The sequence below is a fragment of the Loxodonta africana genome, chromosome 2 (assembly GCF_030014295.1).
Source record: "Loxodonta africana isolate mLoxAfr1 chromosome 2, mLoxAfr1.hap2, whole genome shotgun sequence".
Lineage (NCBI taxonomy): Eukaryota > Metazoa > Chordata > Mammalia > Proboscidea > Elephantidae > Loxodonta > Loxodonta africana.
In genome coordinates, this window is record NC_087343.1 from 223,651,465 (window position 1) to 223,676,631 (window position 25,167).

General features: G+C 43.3%; 1 protein-coding gene and 1 long non-coding RNA gene across 6 annotated transcripts in view; one reads left to right on the forward strand and one right to left on the reverse strand.

Annotated features, from left to right (window-relative positions):
* Nucleotides 1-7,484, forward strand: part of UBASH3A (ubiquitin associated and SH3 domain containing A) — an 81,783-nt gene extending 74,299 nt beyond the window's left edge. For 2 of the 5 annotated variants that reach the window (XM_064279491.1, XM_064279494.1), the window contains exons 11-14: nt 3-147; nt 450-556; nt 2,782-2,891; nt 6,039-7,483. In XM_064279491.1, the coding sequence (XP_064135561.1) occupies nt 3-147; nt 450-556; nt 2,782-2,891; nt 6,039-6,176 (500 nt within the window). In that variant the 3' untranslated portion in view covers nt 6,177-7,483. Of the gene's footprint in view, nt 1-2; nt 148-449; nt 557-2,403; nt 2,739-2,781; nt 2,892-6,038 lie in introns of those variants that run through there. The other 3 variants (XM_064279492.1, XM_064279493.1, XM_064279497.1) reach the window with 3 other exon arrangements.
* A 7,800-nt stretch (nt 7,485-15,284) lies between these two features.
* Nucleotides 15,285-24,775, reverse strand: LOC135230395 (uncharacterized). Its single transcript, XR_010321069.1, has 3 exons — nt 24,650-24,775; nt 23,478-23,679; nt 15,285-22,306 (listed from the first exon to the last, which is right to left on the reverse strand). It is a non-coding gene; the product is annotated as an uncharacterized LOC135230395 (long non-coding RNA).
* Between the last annotated feature and the right edge of the window lie 392 nt (nt 24,776-25,167).

Consider the following 25,167-nt stretch of genomic DNA (forward strand, 5'->3'; position numbering starts at 1 on the left):
AGAGCTCAAATTGGAGAAAAAAATTAAAATAAGAGTGGAACCTGGAATCTTTGAATGGACAAAATGGGAGGTCAGCAAAACCAGCCCCACCCTTATGACCCTGGAAGAGCTGAAAGAGGCAAATTTCAATGTCGATACTAATTACAGGTATGACATCCCCAGGTTCTCTGTTGCCAGGATTTCTCTAGTTCTCTTCCTGTGTCTGACTCTTTGGCATCACAAACCCTTCTAATGTTCAATAAAAAGGCATGCTTGAGATTAAACTTTAGCCCTTTGCCAGAGCCTGAACACAAAATAGAACTTGTCTGTTGACTAGGAGCCTCCCGTGAGGTGGTGCCATCTTGGAAGACACACTTTTTCCCAGCTGATCACAGCCATAGAATCCTATTCCATATCAACTGTGCCAATATGGCACCAGTGTGGCATTAGTTCCCCCTTCTCATTTGCAGGCCTACGTTTCCACTCTCCTCCCTGTTACCAGCTGAGAGCTACGAAGAGTACGTCCACAGGTGTTCTGTGAGTGTGGAACAGATCGTCAGCACCTGCTCGAAGGACGGTAAGTGCTTCTATCACCCTCGGGGACGGCAACTGGCTGATTTTCTGAACCTGATAATACCCCAGCCTACCCCCACCCCCATTCCCAAACCAATGGGTTATTATACTGCAGCCTGTGCAGCAATGAGGCGCCTAGATACTGTTATGAATTCTGCCCTTCCCAAAATATGAGTTGGAATCATAACCCCGATACCCGTGGATGTAATCCAATTTGGCAACAGGACCTTATCTATTATGTTAATGAGGTCTATCACTGTAAGGTGTGTCCCAAACCTAATCCATTGTGAGATACAAAAAGAGCAGATTAAACACAGAAAAAAAACCAAACCAAACCCACTACCGTCGAGTTGATTCCAACTCATAGCGACCCTATAGGACAGAGTAGAACTGCCCGATAGAGTTTCCAGGGAGCACCTGGCAGATTTGAACTGCCAACCACTTGGTTAGCAGCCATAGCACTTAACCACTACGCCAAGCACAAATGGGGAAAGCTAGGTGCCACGTGAAGATCATCAAGGAAATGAGGAATGCTGAAAAGACAAAGATCTTCCCGCAGGACCAACAGAGAGCCTTGCCCTAGAGCCCGTGCCCTGAACTCAGACTTCTAGCCTCTTGAGCTGTGAGAAAATAAATTTCTGTTCTTTAAGGCACCCACTTATAGTATTTCTGTTATAGCAGCTCTAGGAAACTAAGACAGATACATACTTAACTGCCAACCAGGCCCTCGGGCCTCTGAATCTGGGGCTGAGTGCCAATGAACCCCAAAACAATGAATCAACACCAACCACCCATGTCAAAATAACTTACATCAGCTTCCCAGAAAACAAAAGAGAATAAGAGACATAACAAATCTTAGGCCATGTTTGAATGCCAATTTGAACAAAGCGTCTGTATAAGTAGACCTTGGAGAATATTCAGGAAAGTTGAATATGGAATTTAAATATAGATTTTGAATATGGAAATATTTAAGAATTTCTTTTTTAATTTTGTTAAGTGTGATAATAGCATAGTGGTTTTTAGTTGCCATTGAGTCAGCCTCTCACTCACAGTACCCCCACATACAACAGAACAAAATGCCGCCCAGTCCTGCATCATTCCCATGATCGGTTGCAGATGAGACCATTGTGATGGATAAGGTTTTCACTAGCTGATTTTCAGAAGTAGATAGCCAGGCCTTTCTCCCTACTCCATCTTAGTCTGGAAGCTCCACTGAAACTTGTTCGGCATCATAGCAACACAAATGCCTCCGCTGACAGACATTGGCTAGGAATCGAACACAGCTCTCCCACACGGAATTCTACCTCTGAACTACCATTGCCCTCATGGCATAGTGGTTATGTCAGGATTAAAAAAAGCCCTTAACATCTGGAGATGCAAACTGAGGTATACTTGGTGAAAAGACATGACGTTTGGGATACTGTAAACTACTGTAGGGTAAGAAAGGGGGTGGGTAGAGCAGATGATACAAGATGATACAAAATGTTGATAGTTCTTGAAGCTCAGTGACGGCCAACTTAATGGCAACTAACAACAACAACATAGATATAGATACGGGAATGGGTACAGGTATAAGTATACATATACCTACAGATACAGATGAGATACAGCTATAGCTACAGATACAGATGGAAGCTGCCAAGGTAGGCCCACCTGCTAGGAAGTAGTCTGGCATCAGGCCACCTTCCCGGATAGACCAGGCTGGACTCCTCTTGCTCCTTAGCTTTGCTTTGTCCTGGATAGAAGAGACTCTGAGTGTCCTCCCCTGCCCCTAGAACTGGCTCGGGGCGCATTGGGCCACCTGGGGGGACTCATTCCGCCTCTGGATTGGCTAGTTCTTATCCTCCGCAGGAGTCCAGGAAGCTCATCATGATGGATGGGCTGATAATTCTGAAACTAATAATCCGATCAGCCCGGGCAGCAGCCACCACCACACCCCACTACAAGGTTGACAGTGCCCGGCTGCCAGCCACCAGAGGATACCTTTGGGTCAGCCTCTTGCTCCATCCCCCAGACCTGCACAATAAGATAAGACACTGTGCAAGGGGGAGGTGGAGCTGGGGGATTACTCAGCTATTACCAGCCATGCCTACTTTCCCTCTTTGCCTACCTTCTCTCCCTCTCCCTTAGGGTACTTGCCTAGTTCCAACTCAACAACTGTGGGGACTCTGATCTAATAAAAAGGGCACTTTGTGCCTGCTTTGACCTTGAAGTATCCTTTTTCCGCAGTGGGTGTCACCCTCATCGTGAGCCATGGCTCGGCGCTGGACTCCTGCACTCGACCGCTCCTCGGGCTGCCACCCCGTGAGAGTGGGGACTTTGCACAGCTAGTGAGGAAGGTACTTGTCCTGTCTTTTCTCTGTGGCGCCCAAAGCCTAGCCCCCTAAAGACGCAGGGTCACTATACTCCCTTTGCAGAGAGAACAAGTGTCCAGTAACTCAGGGCAACAGGGATCTGCTTGTCCTCTGAGAACATTCCATCTACCGTTGAGGAAAGGACGCCTGGGGCAGGAGGCTGAAAGGGGAGGTTTGTGAGCTGTGTCCCCATTATTGCAACTGTGGATGTTTGCTGCCAACATAACGTAAAGAACAAGACACTGGGTTTTTATCAAGTCAGCTCACATTACAATTCTTTGCTAAAAAACCAAACAAACAGTTGCTATGGAGTGGACTCTAACTTAGGGTGGCCCAGTCTGTATCAGAGTAGAAGTGTGCTCTGCAGGGATTTCAATGGCTGATTTTTTGGAAGTAGATCTCCAGGCCTTTCTTCCAAGGTGCCTCTGGTGGACTCTTCCAACTTTTGGTTAGCAGATGGACACGTTAAATGTTTGCACCACCCAGACACTCTAATTCCTTGCTACTCCAGTAATAAACAAATGTCCCAATAAGAAGTAAGCAATTTGGATAAGAAAACAGAGAAAGGACAGTTGTTGGACTGACTTCCTCTGGGGACCCAGGGATAGTTGTTGGATGGAAGGAAGCCCCCGGTCCTGCTGGTCCAGAGCCACCAAGCCACACGGTGAACATGAGCTGATTGGAGCTGCCAGGTGCTGGGCCAGGGCTGTATAAATACTTAATAACAAAGTGAACAGACAGCAAGTGTATGGAGAAGGACAAAGGGCACTTTGGACAACGGGAGTGAATGTCCCCCAGCAGAGCAAAGGTTGGCTTTTCTCCAGTTAATGAGGTTAATCGAGGCAGGCAAACTCAGGAGCTCAAGCCCACGCCCCTTCCCCAAAAAGATACTCAGGGTTGGACTCGACCACATCCTTCGTCTTTTTTGATCAAATTAATCAATCAACTGGCCAAAGACCATGTTACTGCTGGTGCAGCAGTATAGACTATATACTCACCTGATCTCTTCAAAAAAAATTGTCGTAAGACCACAGCCAGCTAGAGCTTTTTTTGCCACAGATGTGGGCTGGAAGGGGTCGCTGAGCCCCCAGAGGGTCTGGGAGTTGCTGAGGAGCCATGAGTCCTGGGCCATGTGCCTCCTGGGAGGAGCTGGAGTCCCAGGCCCAGCCCAGCCAATACCAGCCCTGTGCCTGCGCCAAGCACTTGGTGCTCCGTGTTCACGCCCTGCCCAGGGAAAAGCAGACCTCCTCCCGCAGCGGGTGGGTAGGTGAGACTTCAAAGTACTTGTGCCTATGAAATGTGCTCTGAGCCATTGGTTATTACCACTCAGCATCTGAGGCACCCGACACCTGAAAATCCTTCTCCTTTCTTGTTCCAGTTCCCTCCGGAACTGAACAGAAAGGTGTTTCCTGTCCAAAGTGTCTCAAAGATGGTCTCCCAGTTTCCAGTTGCCATTGAGTCAACCCCGACTCATGGCAACCCCATGTGTGTCAGAGTAGAGCTGTGCTCCATAGGGTTTTCAGTGGCTGATTTTTTGGAAATAGATTGCCAGGTCTGTCTTTCCAGGTGCCTCTGGGTAGATGCACACCTCCAAACTTTCAGTTAGCAGGAGAGTGTACTAACTGTTTCCACGACCCAGTTATAACCCAAGTATCCCCAAGCCTTCCAGGTTCCTGGGCCATTTATTAGTGTCCAAATAAGATGACTCAATCCCCCTGAACCTGCTGTTGAGATACCTGTCCCCATTTTCCCAGGGGTTCTGGACATCTCACCTGCTCCTGTTCAGCCCCAGCTGCCACCTATGTCCTTAATGTCATTGTTGCTCCCACAAACACCACTGTGTCACCCCACCCAGGGGCTCTGATGCTGCCCTCCTGTTCCCACACCCCAGCCCCGTGCCCACACACAAAGCCCCCAGTCCTGGGCTGTCCTGAAGGTCTGGGTACCGGGCAAGGGTTGTAGCATCACACAAGCCAGAAGCTGACTCAGAGCTACATGTGGATGCAATTCTGAAAACCCATTAGGCTGGTGAGATCTGTGCCTCAGGTCTCACCATCCCCTGTCCCTACCCCTCCCCTCTCGGGATGCCAGCCTTGAAATTCCACGCTCCTGGGACTTTTTTATGCAGGACACTTAGCACTTCATCCACCATCCCAGGATAAGCTAGACTTACCCAGGAATTCACCACAGGGCTCTGCCAAAAGAGAGGCCTTCAAATCAGGAGCAGCTGACAACAAAACCTTTCCAAACTTCCTTTTGCCCACCCCATCACGCCCACCCCCAGTCTCTATACTTCGAAGGAGAGAATAGTTCCTGGGTCAACACCACCCTCCGCTTTGATCCCCCTGAATATTGGATACTTTACAGATTTCATCTGACCAAAGAATTTCTAAACATGAAAAAGAAGGAAAAAGCTTTAAAAGCAAAGATCTCGCCCAACACATCCATTTTACAAATGAAGGAATTGAGGTCTATACTTTTGTTTTGCAAATTTTCTCTCCACTCTGATGACTCAATACCAAAAACCAAACCCATTGCCCTCAAGTTGATTCCAGCTCACGGCAACCCTGTGTGTTACAGAGTAGAACTGCTCCATAGGATTTTCTTGGCTTGTAATCTTTATGGAAGCAGATCACCAGGCCTTTCTTGGGTGGAGGCACTGGGTGGGTTTGAACTGCCAACCTTTAGGTTAGCAGTTGAGCCCAAATGGTTTGCACCACCCAAGGACCTTGATAACTCCATACCTTTGTCTTGCAAGAATATAAGCCACTTTTTGTTAGACCGGGTTCTCAACCTCAGTGTTATTCACACTTGGAGTTGAATTATTCTCTATGGTGGGGGCTTCCTGTACACTGTAGGATGTTGAGCAGCATTCCTGACCTATACCTGCTAGATGTCAGTAGCAACCCCAACCCCAAGTTGTGACAACCACAGATGTCTCCAGACACTGCCAGATGTCCCCTAGGTAGGGAGTCATACTGGTTGAGAACAACTGCTGTCTTGGATATTAGTGATATGTTCAAGGCAGCAATGCCAAAGTAGGTATGCCCTGCTGCCGTTGGCTTTAGGGCTAGCCTAAAATTGATTGACTTGTTATCAAATATCAATAACTGATTGAAAGCTCTGTTTTAGATCCCTTCTCTGGGTATGTGTTTCTGTGAAGAAAATAAAAAGGAAGGAAAATGGGAGTTGGTGGATCCACCTGTGAAGACACTGACTCATGGGTCCAATTCAGCATTTAACTGGAGAAACTGGATCCTGGGCAGCTAAGAACCGACTTCTTGTTTTCAATAACTTCATAATGAAGAGGTGGAAAGTCTTTGCCAAGGCTGTAAAATACTGTTATTTTGAAGGTATTTTGGTCTCACCTAATGTGAGTTGTTAAAGCACAGAATGCACTTTTACATTCCAGAACATTCGTCATCTGCTTTTACTTCTGCAATGCCAACCTGAGGGTCCATCACCCGTGAGTGTGGCTGTGCAGAGCTCAGAGCAGACGGCCGGTCCTGGCACCATGTTGCTAACACGGGCAAGATACTGTGATGTGAAAGTGAGAGTTGTGGCTTGAAGTGGAAATGAGGAACCATGACTCTAAATTCCAAAAATTAAAGACCCATCACAAAAGAAAAAAAAAAAAAAAAGATATATACACTTTCTTTCATGTGTTCTTTTTAGTCAACATTCCCATTGGGTTTTCCCTTTTCCATTTCTATCACTCTTTAGCTATGTCCAAACCAAAAAAAAATCCACTGCCATTGAGTCAATTCCAACTTACAGCGACTGTACAGGACAGTGTAGAACTGCCTCATAGGGTTTCCAAAGAGCAGCTGGTAGATTTAAACTGCCAACCTTTTTGTTAGCAGCCAAACGCTTAACCACTACACTATGTCCATACAACCTAATATAGGTATAACACTGGGAAAAAAATGGCACAAGGCAACCATCTACCATATCAAAACTGGGGACCTGCTGCTTGGTGTCAACATCCCCTGTATGAGTTTCCTCTTGTTGCTAAACCACACTTCCCGTCTTAAAACAATACACATTTATCTTCTTACAGTTCTGGAGGTCAGAAGTCCAAATATGATTTGGCAGGGCTGCATTCCTTCAGGAGGCTCTGAGGAAAATCCATTTTCTTGCCTTTTCTAGCTTTTAGGGCTCATCTACATTCCTTGGCTCATGGCCCCTTCCTCCATCTTCAAAGCCAACAGCATAGCACCTTCCAATACCTCTCCCTGTCCCTCTGCTTCCATCACCACATTGCCTTCTGCTTCTGACCCTCCTGTCTCCTTCTTATAAAGACCCTTGTGATTACATTGGCCCACCTGATAACCCAGGATGATCTCCCATCTCAAGATTCTTAACTTAATCACATCTGCAAAGTCCCTTTTGCCATGTAAGGTAATTTACTCAGGTTCCAGGGATTAGGACATTGTTGGGGGCCATTATTCAGTCAACCACACTCCTGTCTTTCTACGCCAGCCAAGGTTGGTGATACTGGGGCCCGGGTATAAGGATCTGAGACTCCTCTTGGTCCACAGCTTTGGCTTCTCCTTTTCTCCCTTCTATCAGGTGGGGTGGGGGTGAGGGGTGGGCAGGGGAGGCTTTACAAATTTTGGGGTAAGCCCTACCTAATAAACAGTGAAGAGAAACCAGAAGCAGGATCATCGGCACAGGGAGTCTTCCCCCTGGTGGTATAAATTCACTGGAGGTTCTGTCTTTTAAGAAGCTGGTCTAAGCAGTTGGTAGGGGTCTCCCCAGTGGTGTTCTTTTACCTCCTCCCCCACCCCATCACACTTGTTCCCACAGCGAATGCATGCAGTGCCTTAATCTGCAGGCTAAACTTCCACCACGCACAGTGAAAATTGATTGGCCCTTGCTTCTTTTCCACTCCCATTCCATTTCTGATATTATTTCATTATTGCAGTTTGTAACCATGGCCAATCTGTAACCAGTTGCCATCAAGTCAATTCTGACACATGGCAACCTCACGTGTGTCGGAGTAGAACCGTGCTCCATAGGGTTTTCAATGGATGGTTTTTCAAAAGCAGACCACCAGGTCTTTCCTCCAAGGCACTCTGAGTGGACTCATGTCTCCAACCTTTCAGTTACCAGGCAAGCAAGTTAACAGTTTGCACTACCCAGGGACTCTCGCTGATCTGTAACTGGCCTTTTATAGAACAAATACAGTGGCTGGTCAGAAAGTACTAGCACTTCACTTACACAGCCTTCCTCTGTTATCTCCCAGGCAAGCCTGGGGGCAAAAACTAAAGGAGCTCTTGAAATAAAGTCAGAGGAAACCCTGCACCTTGAGAGTGAACCAACCCACACCATGGTAAAGCACACCAGGAGGTTGATATCTGACAGAAAGTTTCCCTGCTTTTTTACTTAAATTATTTCCAGAGAGAAAGATAAATTTGTTTGTTCCTCTTTTGTTTTATTTCTGATATTTTTCTATGTCCAAAAATAGAGAAGTTTGAAGTTGGCACAGCAACAGGGAGCAAAAAGTACAATCCTCCCACCGGCTTATTCATATGTCAGTTCTACATCATGGTGATGGTTAAGGTTATGTGTTAGGTTGGCTGGGCCATGATTCTCAGTGGTTTGTAATGATGTGATTTGGCAGACATTGGACTGATTGCTCTTCCACAGTATAATCACCTCCATAATGAGATCTGATATAATGTAATCAATTCAATGATAAAATCTGTTATGAGCAGCCAATCAGTTGTAAGAGGAGTTTCCTCAGGGGTGTGGCCTGTATCCAATATCTATGGATGTTCTGGCAAATCTCACTGGTTTTTGCTCACTCTGGATCCTGCATCTGGCATGTCATATCTGACCTCCAGTTCTTGGGATTTGGGCTGGCGGCTTACCTGTCAATCTTGGGATTTGTCAGCCCCTGCAGCTATGTGAATCAGGAGAAACCTCCAGCCTGACACCTGACCCACAGAGTTGCAACTTGCCAACCTCTACAACTGTACAACTGTGTGAGCCATTTCCTTATGATAAATCTCTCTCTCTCGTTATATATATAGCTTCAGTGGTTTTGCTTTTCTAGAGAGCCCAGCCTAAGACAATCACTAATAAAGTCTTTAGGGAAATAATCCTGGATGTGTCTCAATGGGTACTGAACTGAAAGCAAATGGATTTATTGGGGCTGGGAGTGGGCAAGTAGTACCTCCTATGATGAGTATGCCCTACCAACAAGCACACAGACAACTTTTTCTTCATCAAGAATGCTGTTGGGAGAGGTGGAGCCAACATGGCACTATAGACAGAAGCACCATGCCAGCCCTCTGCAGCAAAGTCCCAAAAAACTAAGTAAAACAGATACAAATGTCAACCCTAAGCATCAAATGAAGGGTTAAAGAACTAGATCAAGCACCAAATGGAAGAAAGAACTCACGGAGAACAGAGAATGGGGAGAGCTAAGGAGTGGAGGTCCTCTGACGACTAACGTGGCACAGCTTTGCCATCTTGGAAGACAACCAGCAACGACCCTGGACAGAGAGTAAGGGAAAGCAACTTCATGGAGCTCCCAACAGAAGACAGAGCACCAGAGAAACACACTTTCCCACCCCTCACCATTCTGCCCTGTAAACTTCCTCCACCGCTTCCCAATGGGCCATGGCCACTTGGCCAGAGAGACGCTGGTTCACTGCCACCCTGGGTCTGCCCCATCCCCACTGACCAGCTCCGACTGAGCCATTTTTCTCTTTCTTCCTTTTCTTTCTCCCTCCCACCTAGCCCCCTGCACCACCTCTGCCCCTTCCTGACAGCCACGCCATGCTACTTGGTGAGAGATACACCAGCTTGCAACCACCCCTGGTCCACCGCACCCCCACTAGCTGGCTCAGTCAACCCCATTTTTTTTTCTTTCTTCCTTTTCTTTCTTCCTTCCACCTAGCCTCATGTGGCACCTTCACCCCTTCCTGTTGAGCCACACCATGCCACCCAGCAAAAACACCAGCATGCTGCTACTCTGGTTCCACTCTGCCCCTACCAGGCAGCTCCCTCAGCACCGTATTTTTTTTTCTCTCTGTCTCTCCCTTCCTTCCTTTTATTTCTCCTTCCCACCTAGCCCAGTGCACTGCCACACCTCTTAGCTAGAGAGCCATCGGCTAACAGCATCTTTGGGTCTGCCCTGCCCCTACTCGCCAGCCCCCATCTGGCACCAATTCTATTTTCATCATTTATTTTTATTTTCTCTCTCCCTTGGACCTAGCCCCACATGACACCTTACTCCCCCATTACTGGACCATGCTGCACAACTGCAGCCGGAAAGCCACTGGGCCACCACTGTCCTGGATCCACATCCACCCCCACCATGGATTTTTTTTTCTTTACTCTTTTTTTCTTTTACTTTCATTTCTTTCTACCTCTCACTTACTCTCGTACACCACCCCCCCTTACACACCAGCCTACAAGCCCACCCTGCCCCCACCCACTGCCTACTTTTTTTCTTATCTTTCTCTCTGTTTTCTTTTTTCTCCCTCCAACTATCCCCATATGCCATCCCCCTTCCTACCAGCCCCCAACATGCTACTGTGGATAGAGCACCCCCCGTGCTTGGGCCAGACAGCACACAGGGCCCACAGTCCTTCCCCCCCCCCCCCCCGGTTAACCAGCTACTGAACAGTGGAAAGCTAGCCCATACCACTCCCCATCCAACAGTCCTGTCTATCTGATGAAGGGCTGGGAAAGCTCCCACACCACTGGACCAACATCAGGAGACAGACAGTGCCCACCTAGTTTGCTCCCAGCCAACTCACCAAACCAGTGTACAGCAAAGTGGGCTCACCCTGCCTGTTGCTCCCCTGCCCACCTGGGCAAAGTGATGAGAACTATCATATCCACAGAGATGCAAGCAGCAAAACATGCCTGGACTACCCATCCTGACATGTCAAAACAAAAACAAAGAAACAAATGAACATGCAATCATAAATAAAGAAAATGATACCTTAAGGTCTCAGAGACAGCAGATAATATCAAAACATATTTAAAAAGCAGAATTAGATGACTCCAGGAAATAACCAAAATAAAGAATCAACTGACCTTCTGGTAGAAGAAAAGGCAATGGAACCACCTGATATGGAATTCAAAAGACTAATATTCAGGGCTCTCCAAGAGATTAGGAAAGAGATTAAGGAAAATGTAGACAAAACCAAAGAAAAAAATAGACAAAATCATGGAGAAAACACAGACAAAATCAACAAAAACATAGCCAAAACCAAGGAAAACACAAAACAATAGAGTAATTCAGGAATATAATACAAGAACAGTACATCAAAATAAATAATTAGACATCACACAAAAACAACAACTAGAAATCCAAAAGATAAACAACAAAGTCTCAGAAATGGACAACTCAATAGAAAGTTTTAGGGGCAAATTTGAAACAATGGAAGAGAGAATCAGCGAAATTGAAGACAAATCCATAAACGTCACTTTGTTTCAGGAAAATCAGAGACAAGAATGAAGAAAACCTAAGAATAATGTGGAACACATTCAACAGCAAAAAATTGCACATGATCGGAGTTCCAGAACAGGAGGAGAAAATGAAAAACACAGAGAAAATAGTTAGAGACTTGGTGGCAGAAAACTTGCTAAAAATCATGAAAGATGAAAAGCTGCCCATCCAAGAAGCTCAATGAACCCCATGTAGGATAGACCCTAAGAGAAAGTCACCAAGACACATCATAATCCAACTTGCCAAAACCAAAGACAAAGGAAAAATCCTGAGAGCAGCTCAAGAAAACAAAAAGTTACTTACAAAGGGAAAACAATAAGACTGAGCTCTGATTACTTGGCAGAAACTATGCAATCACGAAGGCAGTGGAATAGCATATATAAAACCTTGAAAGGAAAAACTGCCAACCAAGAGTAATATATTTTGCAAAACTCTCTCTCAAATACAATGGCAAAATTAGGACATTTCCAGATAAACAGAAATTACGGTAATTCACAAAAATGAAACTAAACTTACAAGAAATATTAAATGGAGTCCTTCAGTTAGAGAACCAACAACATCAGACAACAACTGGAGTCTAGGACACGGGACAGCATCAATCTAGATAATGAACTCTCAATAATAAAGCAAAGCTAAAAGACTTCAAACAGGGAAACAGAGATGTCAATCTGTAAATGACAACTTCAAGACAATAAAAAGGGATTAAATTGTATAGGTATAGAACTTCAAAATGGAGAGGAAGTCAAGGCAATATCAAGTAATAAAACACTGGTTCAAACTTAGGAAGATAAGGGTAAATTTCAAGGAAGTTAATAAATCTACTCAACAGAATAAAAAAGAAGAAAAACATAAAGATTCAGTAAACACAAAATCTACAACAATGAAAGAAAAATACACAACAAAGGGAACTCAGCACAGGTGAGTAACAGGAACAAAGAAAACATCAGCACCACACAAAAAAAGCACAAAAATATGACAGCACTAAACTCATACCTATTGATAATCACACTGAATGTAAATGGTTTAAATGTGTCTGTAAAGAGACAGAGTGGCAGAATGGATTAAAAAAGCACAAACCATCAATATGCTGTCTATAACAGACACATCTTAAACACAAAGACATAAATTTATTAAAAATCAAAGGATAGAAAAAATACATCCAGCAAATGGTGACTATAAAAGGGCAGGAGTGGCAATACTAATCTCAGATAAAATAGACTTTAAAGCAAAATCAACAATAAAAACCAGGAAGGACATTATATAATAATTAAAGGGACAATCCACCAAGAAGACATAACATAAATAATCATCTACTCACCCAACTACAGGGCCCCAAAATACATAAAACAAACTCTCACAGCACAGAAAAGATACATTGACAGTTCCACATTAATAATTGGAGGCTTCAACACGCCACTGTTGGTAAAGGACAGAATATTTAGAAAGAAACTCAACAAAGATACAGAAGATCTAAAGGCCAAAAGTAACCAACTGAACTTCATAGACATATATGTAATGCTCCACCCAACAGCAGAAAAGTATACATTCTTTTCCAATGCACATGAAACATTCTCCAGAATAAACCACAGTTTAGGCCACAAAGCAAGCCTCAGTAAAATCCAAAACACTGAAACAATACAAAGCATTCTCTCTGATCACAATACCATAAAAGTAGAAATCAATAACACGAAGAGCAATGATAAAAAATCAAATACATGGAAACTGAATAACACCTTGCTTGAAAATAACCAGGTAATAGAGGAAATCAAAGAGAGAATTAAAAAAATCCTAGAATCAAATGAGAATGAAAACATATCATTTATCAAATCCTTTGGGACATAGCAAAGGCAGTGGTCAGAGGTCAATTTATAGCAATACATGCACACATCAAAAAAGGACAGGCCAAAATCAAAATGCTAGCCCTACAGCTCGAACAAATAGAAAGAGAAGAGCAAAAGAAGACCATAGCCACCAGAAGAAAGGAAATAATAAAGATTAAAGCAGGAAAAAAAAAAAAAGAGAGAACAGAAAAAAATAGGAAGAATCAAGAAGATAAAAAATTGGTTCTTTGAAAAGTTCAAAAAAATCAACTAACCACTGGCCAAAGTGATGAAAGAAAAGCAGGAAAGGAAGCAAATAACCCAAAGAAGAAATGAGTTGGGGCACATTACAATAGAACCAGCTGAAATAAAAAGGATCAGAACACAATATTATTAAAATTTATACTCCAACAAATTTGAGAACCTAGAGGAAATGGACAAATTTCTAGAAACACACTACCTACCTAAACTAACACAAATTGAGATGGAAAATCTGAAAAGACCCATACCAAGAGAAGAGATTGAAGAGGTAAGTAAAAAAAAAAAAAAACTGTCAACAACAACAACAAAAAAAGCCCTGGCCCAGACAGCTTCACTAGAGAATTCTACAAAACATTCAAGGAGCTCATACCAGTACTACTCAAAATATTCCAGAACATAGAAAAGGAAGGAATATTCCAAAATTCATTCTATGGAGCCAGCATAACCCTGATACCAAGGCCAGATGAAGACACCAACAAAAAAAAAAAATTAGAGACCAATAACTCTCATGAATATAGATGCAAAAATTCTTAACAAAATTCTGGCCAAGAGAATTCATCGTTATAATACACTGAGACCAAATAGGATTCATACCAGGTATGCAAGGATGTTTCAAGATTAGAAAATCAATTAACAGAATCCACCATGTAAATAAAACAAAAGAAAAGAAACACATTACCATCTCAATCGATGCAAAAAAAGGCATTTGATAAAGTTCAACACCCATTCCTGATAAAAACTCTCAGCAAAATAGGAATAGAAGGAAAACTCATCAACATAATAAAGGGAGCCCTGGTGGCACAGTAGTTAAGAGCCAGCTGCTAACCAGAAAGGTTGGAGGTTTGACTCTACCAGCCACTCCTTGGAAATTCTGTAGGGCAGTTCTACTCTGTCCTGTAGGGTTGCTATAAGTCAGGATTGACTTGATGACAACAGGTTTTTTTTTAGCACAACACCAGCAGCTAACATCATTCTCAACTGAGAGAGGCTGAAAGCATTCCCCTTGAGAACAGGAAATGCCGTTTATCACCACTCCTATTTAACATTATGCTGGAAGCCCTAGCTAGAGCAATAAGGCAAGAAAAAGAAATGAAAATCACCCAAATTGGAAAGGAAGAAGTAAAACTATCCCTATTCGCAGACGATATGATCCTGTACATAGAGAACCTCAAAGGTTCCACAAGAAAACTACTGGAACTAATAGAAAGATTCAGCAGAGTTGCAAGATACGAGATCAACATACAAAAATCAGCTGGGCTTCTATATATCAACAAAGAACTTCAGAAAGGAAATCAAGAAAACAATACCATTTATAATTGCCCCTAAAAAAATGAAATGTTGTTGTTGTTGTTAGGTGCCTTCGAGTCAGTTCTGACTCATAGCGACCCTATGCACAACAGAACGAAACACTGCCCAGTCCTGCGCCATCCTTACAATTGTTGTGCTTGAGCTCGTTGTTGCAGCCACTGTGTCAATCCACCTCGTTAAGGGTCTTCCTCTTTTCCCCTGACCCTGTACTCTGCCAAGCATAATGTCCTTCTCCAGGGACTGATCCCTCCTGACAACATGTCCAAAGTATGTAAGATGCAGTCTCCATCCTTACTTCTAAGGAGTATTCTGGTTGTACTTCTTCTAAGACACATTTGTTCGTTCTTTCGGAAGTCCATGGTATATTCAATATTCTTCGCCAACACCACAATTCAAAGGCGTCAACTCTTCTTCGGTCTTCCTTATTCAGTGTCCAGCTTTCACACGCATATGATGCAATTGAAAGTACCATGGCTTAGGTCAGGCACACCTTAGTCTTCAGGGTGACATCTTTGCTCTTCAACACTTTGAAGAGGTCCTTTGCAGCAGATTTACCCAATGCAATGCATCTTTTGATTTCTTGACTGCTGCTTCCATGGCTGTTGATTGTGGATCCAAGTAAAATGAAATCCTTGACAACTTCAATCTTTTCTCCATTTATCAGGATGTTGCTCATTGGTCCAGTTGTGAGGATTTTTGTTTTCTTTATGTTGAGGTGTAATCCATACTGAAGGCTGTGGTCTTTGATCTTCATTAGTAAGTGCTTCAAGTCCTCTTCATTTTCAGCAAGCAAGGTTCTGTCATCTGCATAAAGCAGGTTGTTGATAAGTCTTCCTCCATTCCTGATGCCCCCTTCTTCTTCATATAGTCCAGCTTCTCCTATTATTTGTTCGGCATACAGATTAAATAGGTATGGTGAAAGAATACAACCCTGATGCAGACCTTTACTGACTTTAAACCAATCAGTATCCCCTTGTTCTGTCCGAACAACTGCCTCTTGATCTATGTAAGGTTCCTCATGAGCACAATTAAGTGTTCCGGAATTTCCATTCTTCACATTGTTATCCATAGTTTGTTATGATCCACGCAGACAAATGCCTTTGCATAGTCAATAAAACACAGGTAAACATCCTTCTGGTATTCTCTGCTTTCAGCCAGGGTCCATCTGACATCAGCAATGATATCCCTGGTTCCACGTCCTCTTCTGAAACTGGCCTGAATTTCTAGCAGTCCGCTGTCAATATACTGCTGCAACCGTTTTTGAATGATCTTCAACAGAATTTTGCCTGCATGTAATATTAATGATATTGTTCTATAATTTCCACATTCAGTTGGATCACCTTTCTTGGGAATAGGCATAAATATGGATCTCTTCTAGTCAGTTGGCCAGGAAGCTGTCTTCCATATTTCTTGGCATAGACGAGTGAGCACCTCCAGCACTGCATCTGTTTGTTGAAACATCTGAAATGATATTCCATCAATTCCTGGAGCCGTGTTTTTTGCCCATGCCTTCAGAGCAGCTTGGACTTCTTCCTTCAGTACCATCGGTTCCTGATCATATGTCACCTGTTGAAATGGTTGAACATTGACTAATTCTTTTTGGTACAATGACTCTGTGTATTCCTTCCATCTTCTTTTGATGCTTCCTGCATCATTTAATATTTTCCCCATGGAATCCTTCACTATTGCAACTCGAGGCTTGAATTTTTCCTTCAGTTCTCTCAGCTTGAGAAACGGTGAGCATGTTCTTCCCTTTTGGTTTTCCATCTCCAGCTTTTTGCACATGTCATTGTAATACTTTACTTTGTCTTCTCAAGAGGCCCTTTGAAATCTTCAGTTCAGTTCTTTTACTTCGTCAATTCTTCCTTTTGCTTTAGCTGCTCGATGCTCAAAAGCAAGTTTCAGAGTCTCCTCTGACATCCACCTTGGTCTTTTCTTTCTTTCCTGTCTTTTCAGAGACCTCTTGCTTTCTTCATGGATGATGTCCTTGATGTCATTCCACAACTCGTCTGGTCTTTGGTCACTAGTGTTCAATGCGTCAAATCTATTCTTGAGATGGTCTCTAAATTCAGGTGGGATATACTCAAGGTCATATTTTGGCTCTCGTGGACTTGCTCTGATTTGCTTCAGTTTCAGCTTGAACTTCCGTATGAGCAATGGATGGTCTGTTCCACAGTCGGCCCCTGGCTTGTTCTGACTGATAATATTGAGCTTTTCCATCGTTTCTTTCCACAGATGTAGTCAATTTGATTTCTGTGTGTTCCATCTGGCGAGGTCCATGTGTTTATAGTCGCTGTTTATGTTGGTGAAAGAAGGTATTTGCACCGAAGAAGTCGTTGGTCTTGCAAAATTCTATCATTCTATCTCTGGCATTGTTTCTATCATCAAGGCCATATTTTCCAACTACTGATCCTTCTTCTTTGTTTCCAACTTTCTCATTCCAATCACCGGTAATTATCAATGCATCTTGATTGCACGCTTGATCAATTTCAGACTGCAGCAGCTGATAACCATCTTCTATTTCATCTTTGGCCCTAGTGGTTGGTGCATAAATTTGAATAATAGTCATATTAACTGGTCTTCCTTGTAGTCCTATGGATATTATCCTATCACTGACAGCGTTGTACTTCAGGATAGATCTTGAAATGTTCTTTTTGATGATGAATGCAACACCATTCCTCTTTGAGTTGTCATTGCCAGCATAGTAGACTATATGATTGTTCAATTCAAAATGGCCAATACCAGTCCATTTCAGCTCACTAATGCCTAGGATATCGATGTTTATGTGTTCCATTTCATTTTTGACGATTTCCAATTTTCCTAGATTCATACTTTGTATATTCTAGGTTCCGATTATTAATGGATGTTTGCAGCTGTTTCTTCTCATTTTGAGTCATGCCACATCAGCAAATGAAGGTCCTGAAAACTTTACTCCATCCGTGTCATTAAGGTCGACTCTACTTTGAGGAGGCAGCTCTTCCCCAGTCATCTTTTGAGTGCCTTCCAACCTGGTGGGCTCATCTTCCAGCAGTATATCAGACAATGTTCCACTGCTATTCATAAGGTTTTCACTGGCTAATGCTTTTCAGAAGTGGACTGCCAAGGTCTTCTTCCTTGTCTGTCTTAGTCTGGAAGCTCAGCTGAAACCTGTCCTCCATGGGTGACCCTGCTGGTATCTGAATACCAGTGGCATAGCTTCCAGCATCACAGCAACACACAAGCCCCCACAGTATGACAAACTGACAGACACGTGGGGGAAAATAAATAAATAAAATACTTAGGAATTCCTGGAAAAAAAATAAAATACTTAGGAATAAATCTGACCAGGGATGTAAAAGACCTATACACAGAAAACTACCAAACACTACTGCAAGAAACCAAAAAATGCCTATGTAAATGGAAAATATACCATGCTCATGGATAGGAAGATTCAACATTGTGGAAATGTCAGTTATACCCAAGCGATATACAGATATAATGCAATCCTGATCCCCAAATTCCAACAGCATTCTTTAACAAGGTGGAAAAACTAATCACTAACTTTATATGGAAAGGAAAGGAAAGATGAGCAAAATATTATTGAAAAAGAAGAACAAAGTAGAAGGCCTCATACCACCTGATTTCAGAACCTATTATACAGCCACAGTAGTCAAAACAGCCTGGTACTGGTACAATGACAGACACATAGACCAATGGAACAGAGCTGAGAACCAAGACATGTATCCATCCACCTATGGTCAGCTGATCTTTGACAAAGGCCCAAACTCCATTAAATGGGGAAAAGACAGTCTCTTTAACAAACGGTGCTGGCAAAACTGGCTGTCCAACTGTAAAAAAATGAAACCGGGCCCATATCTCACACCATACACAAAAACACCATACATTCAAAATGGATCAAAGACCTAAATATAAAACCTAAAATTATAAAGATCACGGAAGAAAAAATAGAGACAACACTAGAGGCTCTAATATACTGCATAAGTAGGATACGAATCATAACTAACAATGCACAAACACCAGTAGATAAACTAGATAACTGAGCGCTCCTAAAAATTAAACACACTCATCAAAAGACTTCACCAAAAGAGTAAAAACAGAACTACATGCCAGGAAAAAAAAATTGGGCTATGACATATCCGACAAGGGTCTAATCTCTGAAATCTATAAGATACTGCAACATCTTAACAATAAAAAGACAAATAATCCAATTAAAAAATGGGCAAATATATGACCAGGCACTTCACCAAAGAAGACACCCAGGTGGCTAACATACATACGACGAAATACTCGAAATCATTAGCCATTAACCCATTGCGTCAATTTCAACTCATAGTGCACTATAGGACGGAGTCAAACTGCTCCATACGGTTTCCAAGGAGTGGCTGGTGAATTCAAACTGCCAACCTTTTGATTAGCAGCCATAGCTCTTAACCACTGCACCAGCAGGGCTCCTCATTAGCCATTAGAGAAATGCAAATTAAACTACGTCGAGATACCATTTCACCCAACATTACTGGCACTAATCACAAAAACAGAAAATAACAAGTGTTGGAGAGGTTGTAGGGGAACAATTATTATGCACCGCTGGTGGGAATGTAAAATGGTACAACCACTATGGAAAACAATATGGTGCCTCCTTAAAAAGCTAGAAATAGCAATATTATATGATTCAGCAATCCCACTCCTAGGAATATATCCTAGAGAAATAAGAGCTGTCACACAAATGAACATATGCACAACTGTGTTCATTGCATCATTATTAGCAATAGCAAAAAGCCAGACACAACCTAAGTTGACTATCCACAACAGGGGAATGGATAGTCAAATCATGGTACATACACACAATGGAATACTACACAATAAAGAACAAATGATGAATCCTCAAAATATCTCATAACGTGGATGAATCAGGAGGGCATTATGCCAAGGGAAATAAGACAATCATAAAAGGACAAATACTGTATGAGACCACTATTATAAAAACTCAAGGAAAGGTTTATACACAGGAAGAAACAATCTTTGATAGTTACAAGGGCAGGGAGGGGAAATCATCAACTAGAGAGTAGATAAGTGTTAACTTTGGTGAAGGGAAGGACAGTACACAATAAAGGGCAAGTCAGCGCAATTTGACCAAGGCAAAGTCATAAGAAGCTTCATAGACACATTCAAACGCCCTGAGGAGCTGAGTTACTCAGGCTGAGTGCTGGGGACCGTGGTCATGGGGGTCATCTAGGTCAACTGGCATAACAAAGTTCATAAAGAAAATGTTCTACATCCAACTTTGGTGAGTAGCATCTGGGGTCTTAAAAGCTTGAGAGTGGCCCTCTAAGATACATCTTCTGGTCCCATCCCATCCAGAGCAATGGAGAATGAAGGAAACCACAAGTAGCACAGCCTCCGCCAGCCTGAGTCCAAAAAAACTAGATGGTGCCCAACTACCACCACTGACCCCTCTGACAGGAATCCCAGTAGAGGGTCCTGGACACAGCAGGAGAAAAGTGTAGAACTAAATTCAAATTCACACACACACACACAAAAACAGACTTACTGGTGTGACAGAGACTGGAAGAACCCCCAAGCCTGGGGACCCCAGACACCCTGCTAACTCAGAACTGAAGCCACTCCTGAAGTCCACCCTTCAGCCAAAGATTAGACAGGCTTATAAAACAAACAATATCACACGTAAGGGATGTGCTTCTTAATTCAGTAATGTACGTATACATGACCAAAAGATCAGCACTGCCAAAAGCAATGATGAGAAGGCAGGAAGGCAAGGGAAACATGGATGGATGAAGACAGGGAATCGGGGTGTGGAAGGGGAGAGTGTTGACACATCATGGGGATTGCAACCAATGTCACCAAATAATTTGTATATAAATTGTTGAATGAGAAACTAATTTTCTCTGTAAAACTTCACCTAAAGCACAATTTTTAAAAAAAAAGAATGCAGTTGGGCAGAAATCTTCCCTATTTTCTCTCCCAGATACCACGGTGCTGCACCAAGTTTATGAATCATGATAATAAATAAAATTTTACAACCCGAGTGAATGGGATGTAAATGTTGTTGCTAACTGCTGTTGAGTCAATTCTGACTCATAGTGACCCCATGTGACAATTTCCAACTCATAGTGACCCCATAGTGACCCCTCTTGATTAGCAGATAAGCTCTTAACCATACCACCAGAGCTTCTTGGAATTTAAATAGTGGTCACTTGCTTTGAGAAGTATGCCTTTTTAAGATCTATCTATATGGGATCAAATTGACAATAGCAATTAGAAAGATTAAATAGTTCATGGATTGAATTGTGTCCCTAAAAACATCTGTCTGTCATCTTGGCTGGGCACGATCCCAGTATTATGTGATTTTCCAACATTTTGTCATCTGATGTTAATGAGATGGGATTAGTGGCAGTTATGTTAATGAGGCAGAACTCAGTCTACAAGATTGGATTATGTCTTGAGCCAATCTCTTTTGAGATATAAAAGAAAGAAGTGAGCACAGAGAGAGGGGGGACTTCATGCCACCAAGAAAATAGTGTCAGGAGCAGAACGTGTCCTTTAGACCCAGGGTTCCTGCACAAAGAAACTCCCAGACCAAGGGAAGATTGATGACAAGGACCTTCCTCCAGAGCCGCCATAGAGAGAAAGCCTTCCCTCAGAGCTGGCACTCTGAATTTGGACTTCTAGCCTCCTAGACTATGAAAGAACAAACTTCTCTTTGTTAAAGCCATCCACTTGTAGTATTTCTGTTAGAACAGCACTAGATAAGTAAGACAGATGGGAATCTTACAGGGCAGTGAGTTCATGCTGATGGGGGAGGAACAACTTAGAAAAGGAGGGTGAGTGTTGGGCACAACTCTCATAATGTCACTGAGTTGTACATGTAGACACTGTTGGATTGGTGTATGTTCTGCTGTGTGTATTCTTAATAACAATAAAAATAAAATAAATTATAAATTTTGGGGGAAAAGAAACAGACATAAGTAAATAGTGGTTACTTATTAGCGTTGGTACATACTATGTCCCTGGATTCACCTTCTCAGGGATGAGGCTTCTCCGTCTCACACTTCTGGGTAATGAGAGGGGAAGATAACCCTTGCTTCTTGTTATGTTGCTGACAGGAGTTTGCAAGGGAGAACAACAAGATGGGTTTGAATCTCAGATCTCAAAGTCAGGTGTAAAAACACTTCATTTCCTATGAATTCTATAATTCTGGGTCTGACGAGAGCCCCATTCCACTGCAATGGCAGAAAAGTTCCCCTGCGTCATTCTTAGATTCCAGGATGAGCCCTCTGTCATAAGGTCTGAGTCCTGGGGAACAGAACTGCACTGGAAACTTACAAAGATGGAGATGCCTTGTGGATGTTTATCATTATTCGGTGTAAGCATTCAACTCTACGAACTGATAAGAAATTTAAAAAATATATTCCTTACCAGAATGTTCCTTAGAAGCAAGGATGTCAAGATATCGAGTCTTTGGACATGTCATCAGGAAAGGCTAATCACCAGAAAGGACATCATGGTTGGTGGAGAGGCATCTAAAACGAGGGAAACCCTCAATAGATGGATTGGCACAAAAGCCACAAAAACGGGCTCAAACTTACCAACAATCATAAAAGACTGGGCAACGTTTCCTTCTGTAATACCTAAAGTCACCATGAGTTAGACCCTATTCAAGGCAGTCAACAACTCTTCTTTCCATTCCATGTGCCTGTCCTTTTGTTTTTATAAGCCTAGTCTGACCCCTGCTGGCATCATCTGGAAATGTTACCATGGACCCCCCCCCCCCCCCCCCCCCCGCCAAAAAGCCCATTGCAGCCAAGTTGATTCTGGCTCTTAGCAACCCTATAGAACCTAACTGCCCCATAGGGTTTCCAAGGAGCGGCTGGTGGATTTGAACTGCCGACATTTTGAATAACAGCCGAGCTCTTAACCACTAGGCCACCAGGGCTGCATTACCATGGATACCCAACCCAATTCCCCCGCCCACGTTGTCTCTGATTTCCTCACCTGTGAGCTGGGGCGGGGGGGGGGGGGAGGGGTGGGAAACAAGCCTGAAAGGGAAATATCGGTCTGGTTTTGCTTGTCTCCCCCAAAGGCTTAATGAAAGTTAATGTTATTTTTTAAGAACCTTGTAGCACAGTAAGTGGAGTTCTTGGGAGCCCATTGCTTGGCTTTTTTGAAAGAGACAAAATGGTTTAAAAAAAAAAAAAGGAGGAGGAGCTGGCCTCAGGCTGAGCAGCAAAGAAATTAAGAACCCTAAAGCAGGTGCTGGGGGCATTTGTGATTCTGTGGTAGAATTCTCGCCTTCCAGGCTGCAAATTCAGATTCTATTCCCCGCGAGCACTTAGATTCCCAGCTCACGCTTCCCACGTGCAGCCACCGCCATCTGTCAGCGGGAACTGGCATGTTGCCGTGATGCTGAACAAGCTTCCGCGGAGCTTCCAGGATAAGACGGACCGGGAAGGAAGGCCTGGTGGTCGACTTCTGAAAATCAGCCAGTGAAAACCCTACAGATCACAACGGTCCAATCCACAACCGATCACGGGGATGGTACAGGACCAGGCAGCATTTCGCTCGTTTGTACTTAAGGTCACCATGAGTTAGAGTCAAGCTGACAGCAGCTAACAACCACAGCGTATTTCATTAACTCACAGGGGAAATAGCAGTGAATCAAAAAGATAAAAGCTTTACCATCGCGGAGCTTACATTTTAGTAGAAGATGTTGTTGTTGTGTGCTGTTGAGTTAATTCCAACTCATAGCAACCCCACAGGACAGAATAGAATTGCCTCATCAGGTTTCCAAGGCTACAATCTTTACGGAAGCAGACTGTCACAACTTTCTCCTTTGGAGCCGCTGGTGGGTAGTGGGCAACAAACTGATGAACCAGTAAACATATAATCCCAGATGCTGAGGAAGAAAAACAAAGCAGAGTAAGGAATACAGAATGACAACGGGGATAGCTTTTGTTACGGCAATCTGCTGCCTCCCCTTCACCAGTCCTGGCCCTCTGAGGTCATAGTTGATCACTGTAACATCTTCCTACTATTTTTCTTGCTTTCTTTGTTATTTAAGGCTATGTGAACCCATGTTTTTACCAGTAGGCCCACATTTTCCTCAGCCTAAAGACCTCACAGGAAGCCATTGGGTTTATATAAGGTAAGCATTGAGAGTCTTCTACATGAGGAGAACCATATTATGCCGTGGAGGTAAGAGAAAGTCAAGACATGGAACCTGTCCTGCTCCCACTGTGTATTTCAATTTGACCCAAATTGGGTATGTGAATGTCTTGGGTGGTCTGATGGGGGGAATGAGACTTACGCAGGAAGTTCGAAAAGCTAATAGGTTTTTTCTTCTTTTTAATTTTTATTGTGCTTTAAGTGAAAGTTTACAAACCAAGTCAGTCTCTCATACAAAAATTTATATACACCTTGCTCTCTATTTTCGTGTCCATTCAGCCAGCTTCTGACCCCCTCTGCCCTCTCATCTCCTCTCCAGACAAGAGCTGCCCACATAGTCTCATGTGTCTACTTGAGCCAAGATGCTCACTCCTCACCAGTATCATTTCCTATCCTACAGTCCAGGCAATCCCTATCTGAAGAGTTGGCTTTGGGAATGGTTCCTGTCTTGGGCTAACAGAAGGTCTGGGGACCATGACCTCCTTGGTCCTTCTAGTCTCAGTCAGACCATTAAGTCTGGTCTTTTTATGAGAATTTGAGGTCTGCATCCCACTGCTCTCCTGCTCCCTCAGGGGTTCTCTGTTGTGTTCCCTGTCAGGGCAGTCATCGGTTGTAGCCAGGCACCATCTAGTTCTTCTGGCCTCAGGCTGATGTAGTCTTTGATTTATGTGGCCCTATCTGTCTCTTGGGCTCATAAATACCTTGTGTCTTTGGTGGTCTTCATTCTCTTTGCTCCAGGTGGGTTGAGACCAATTGATGCATCTTAGATGGCCACTTGCTAGCATTTAAGACCCCAGGCCCCACTCTCCAAACTGGGATGCAGAATGGAAAACAAATAGATTTTAGTACTTATAGGTCCCAGAGAGGAAACTACGTCATGCCTCAACACAAGGTCACACAGCGGGGTGTAATAACAAGCTGGAACTATGAGAGAGGGCTTATGTAAAGCAAGCAGGGTGGGATTCCAGGATTTTTATGTGCTGGAGACTTATTGGTCAGTTTTAAAGTTTCTAGTACATTAGCACAGAAAATGGGAGAAGTGCTTATCCTGGGAAACCACATGGGGCAAGCAGCAACCACAACTGTTGAGGGACTAGGTTACAAAATATAATGGGTTCTTATCATGGGAAACCTTATGGGGCATGGCTGGGAGGGCCAGTTAGAGACCACAACTGTTGAGAAACTGGGTGACAAGGTAGGACTGGCCATGTCAGAAACT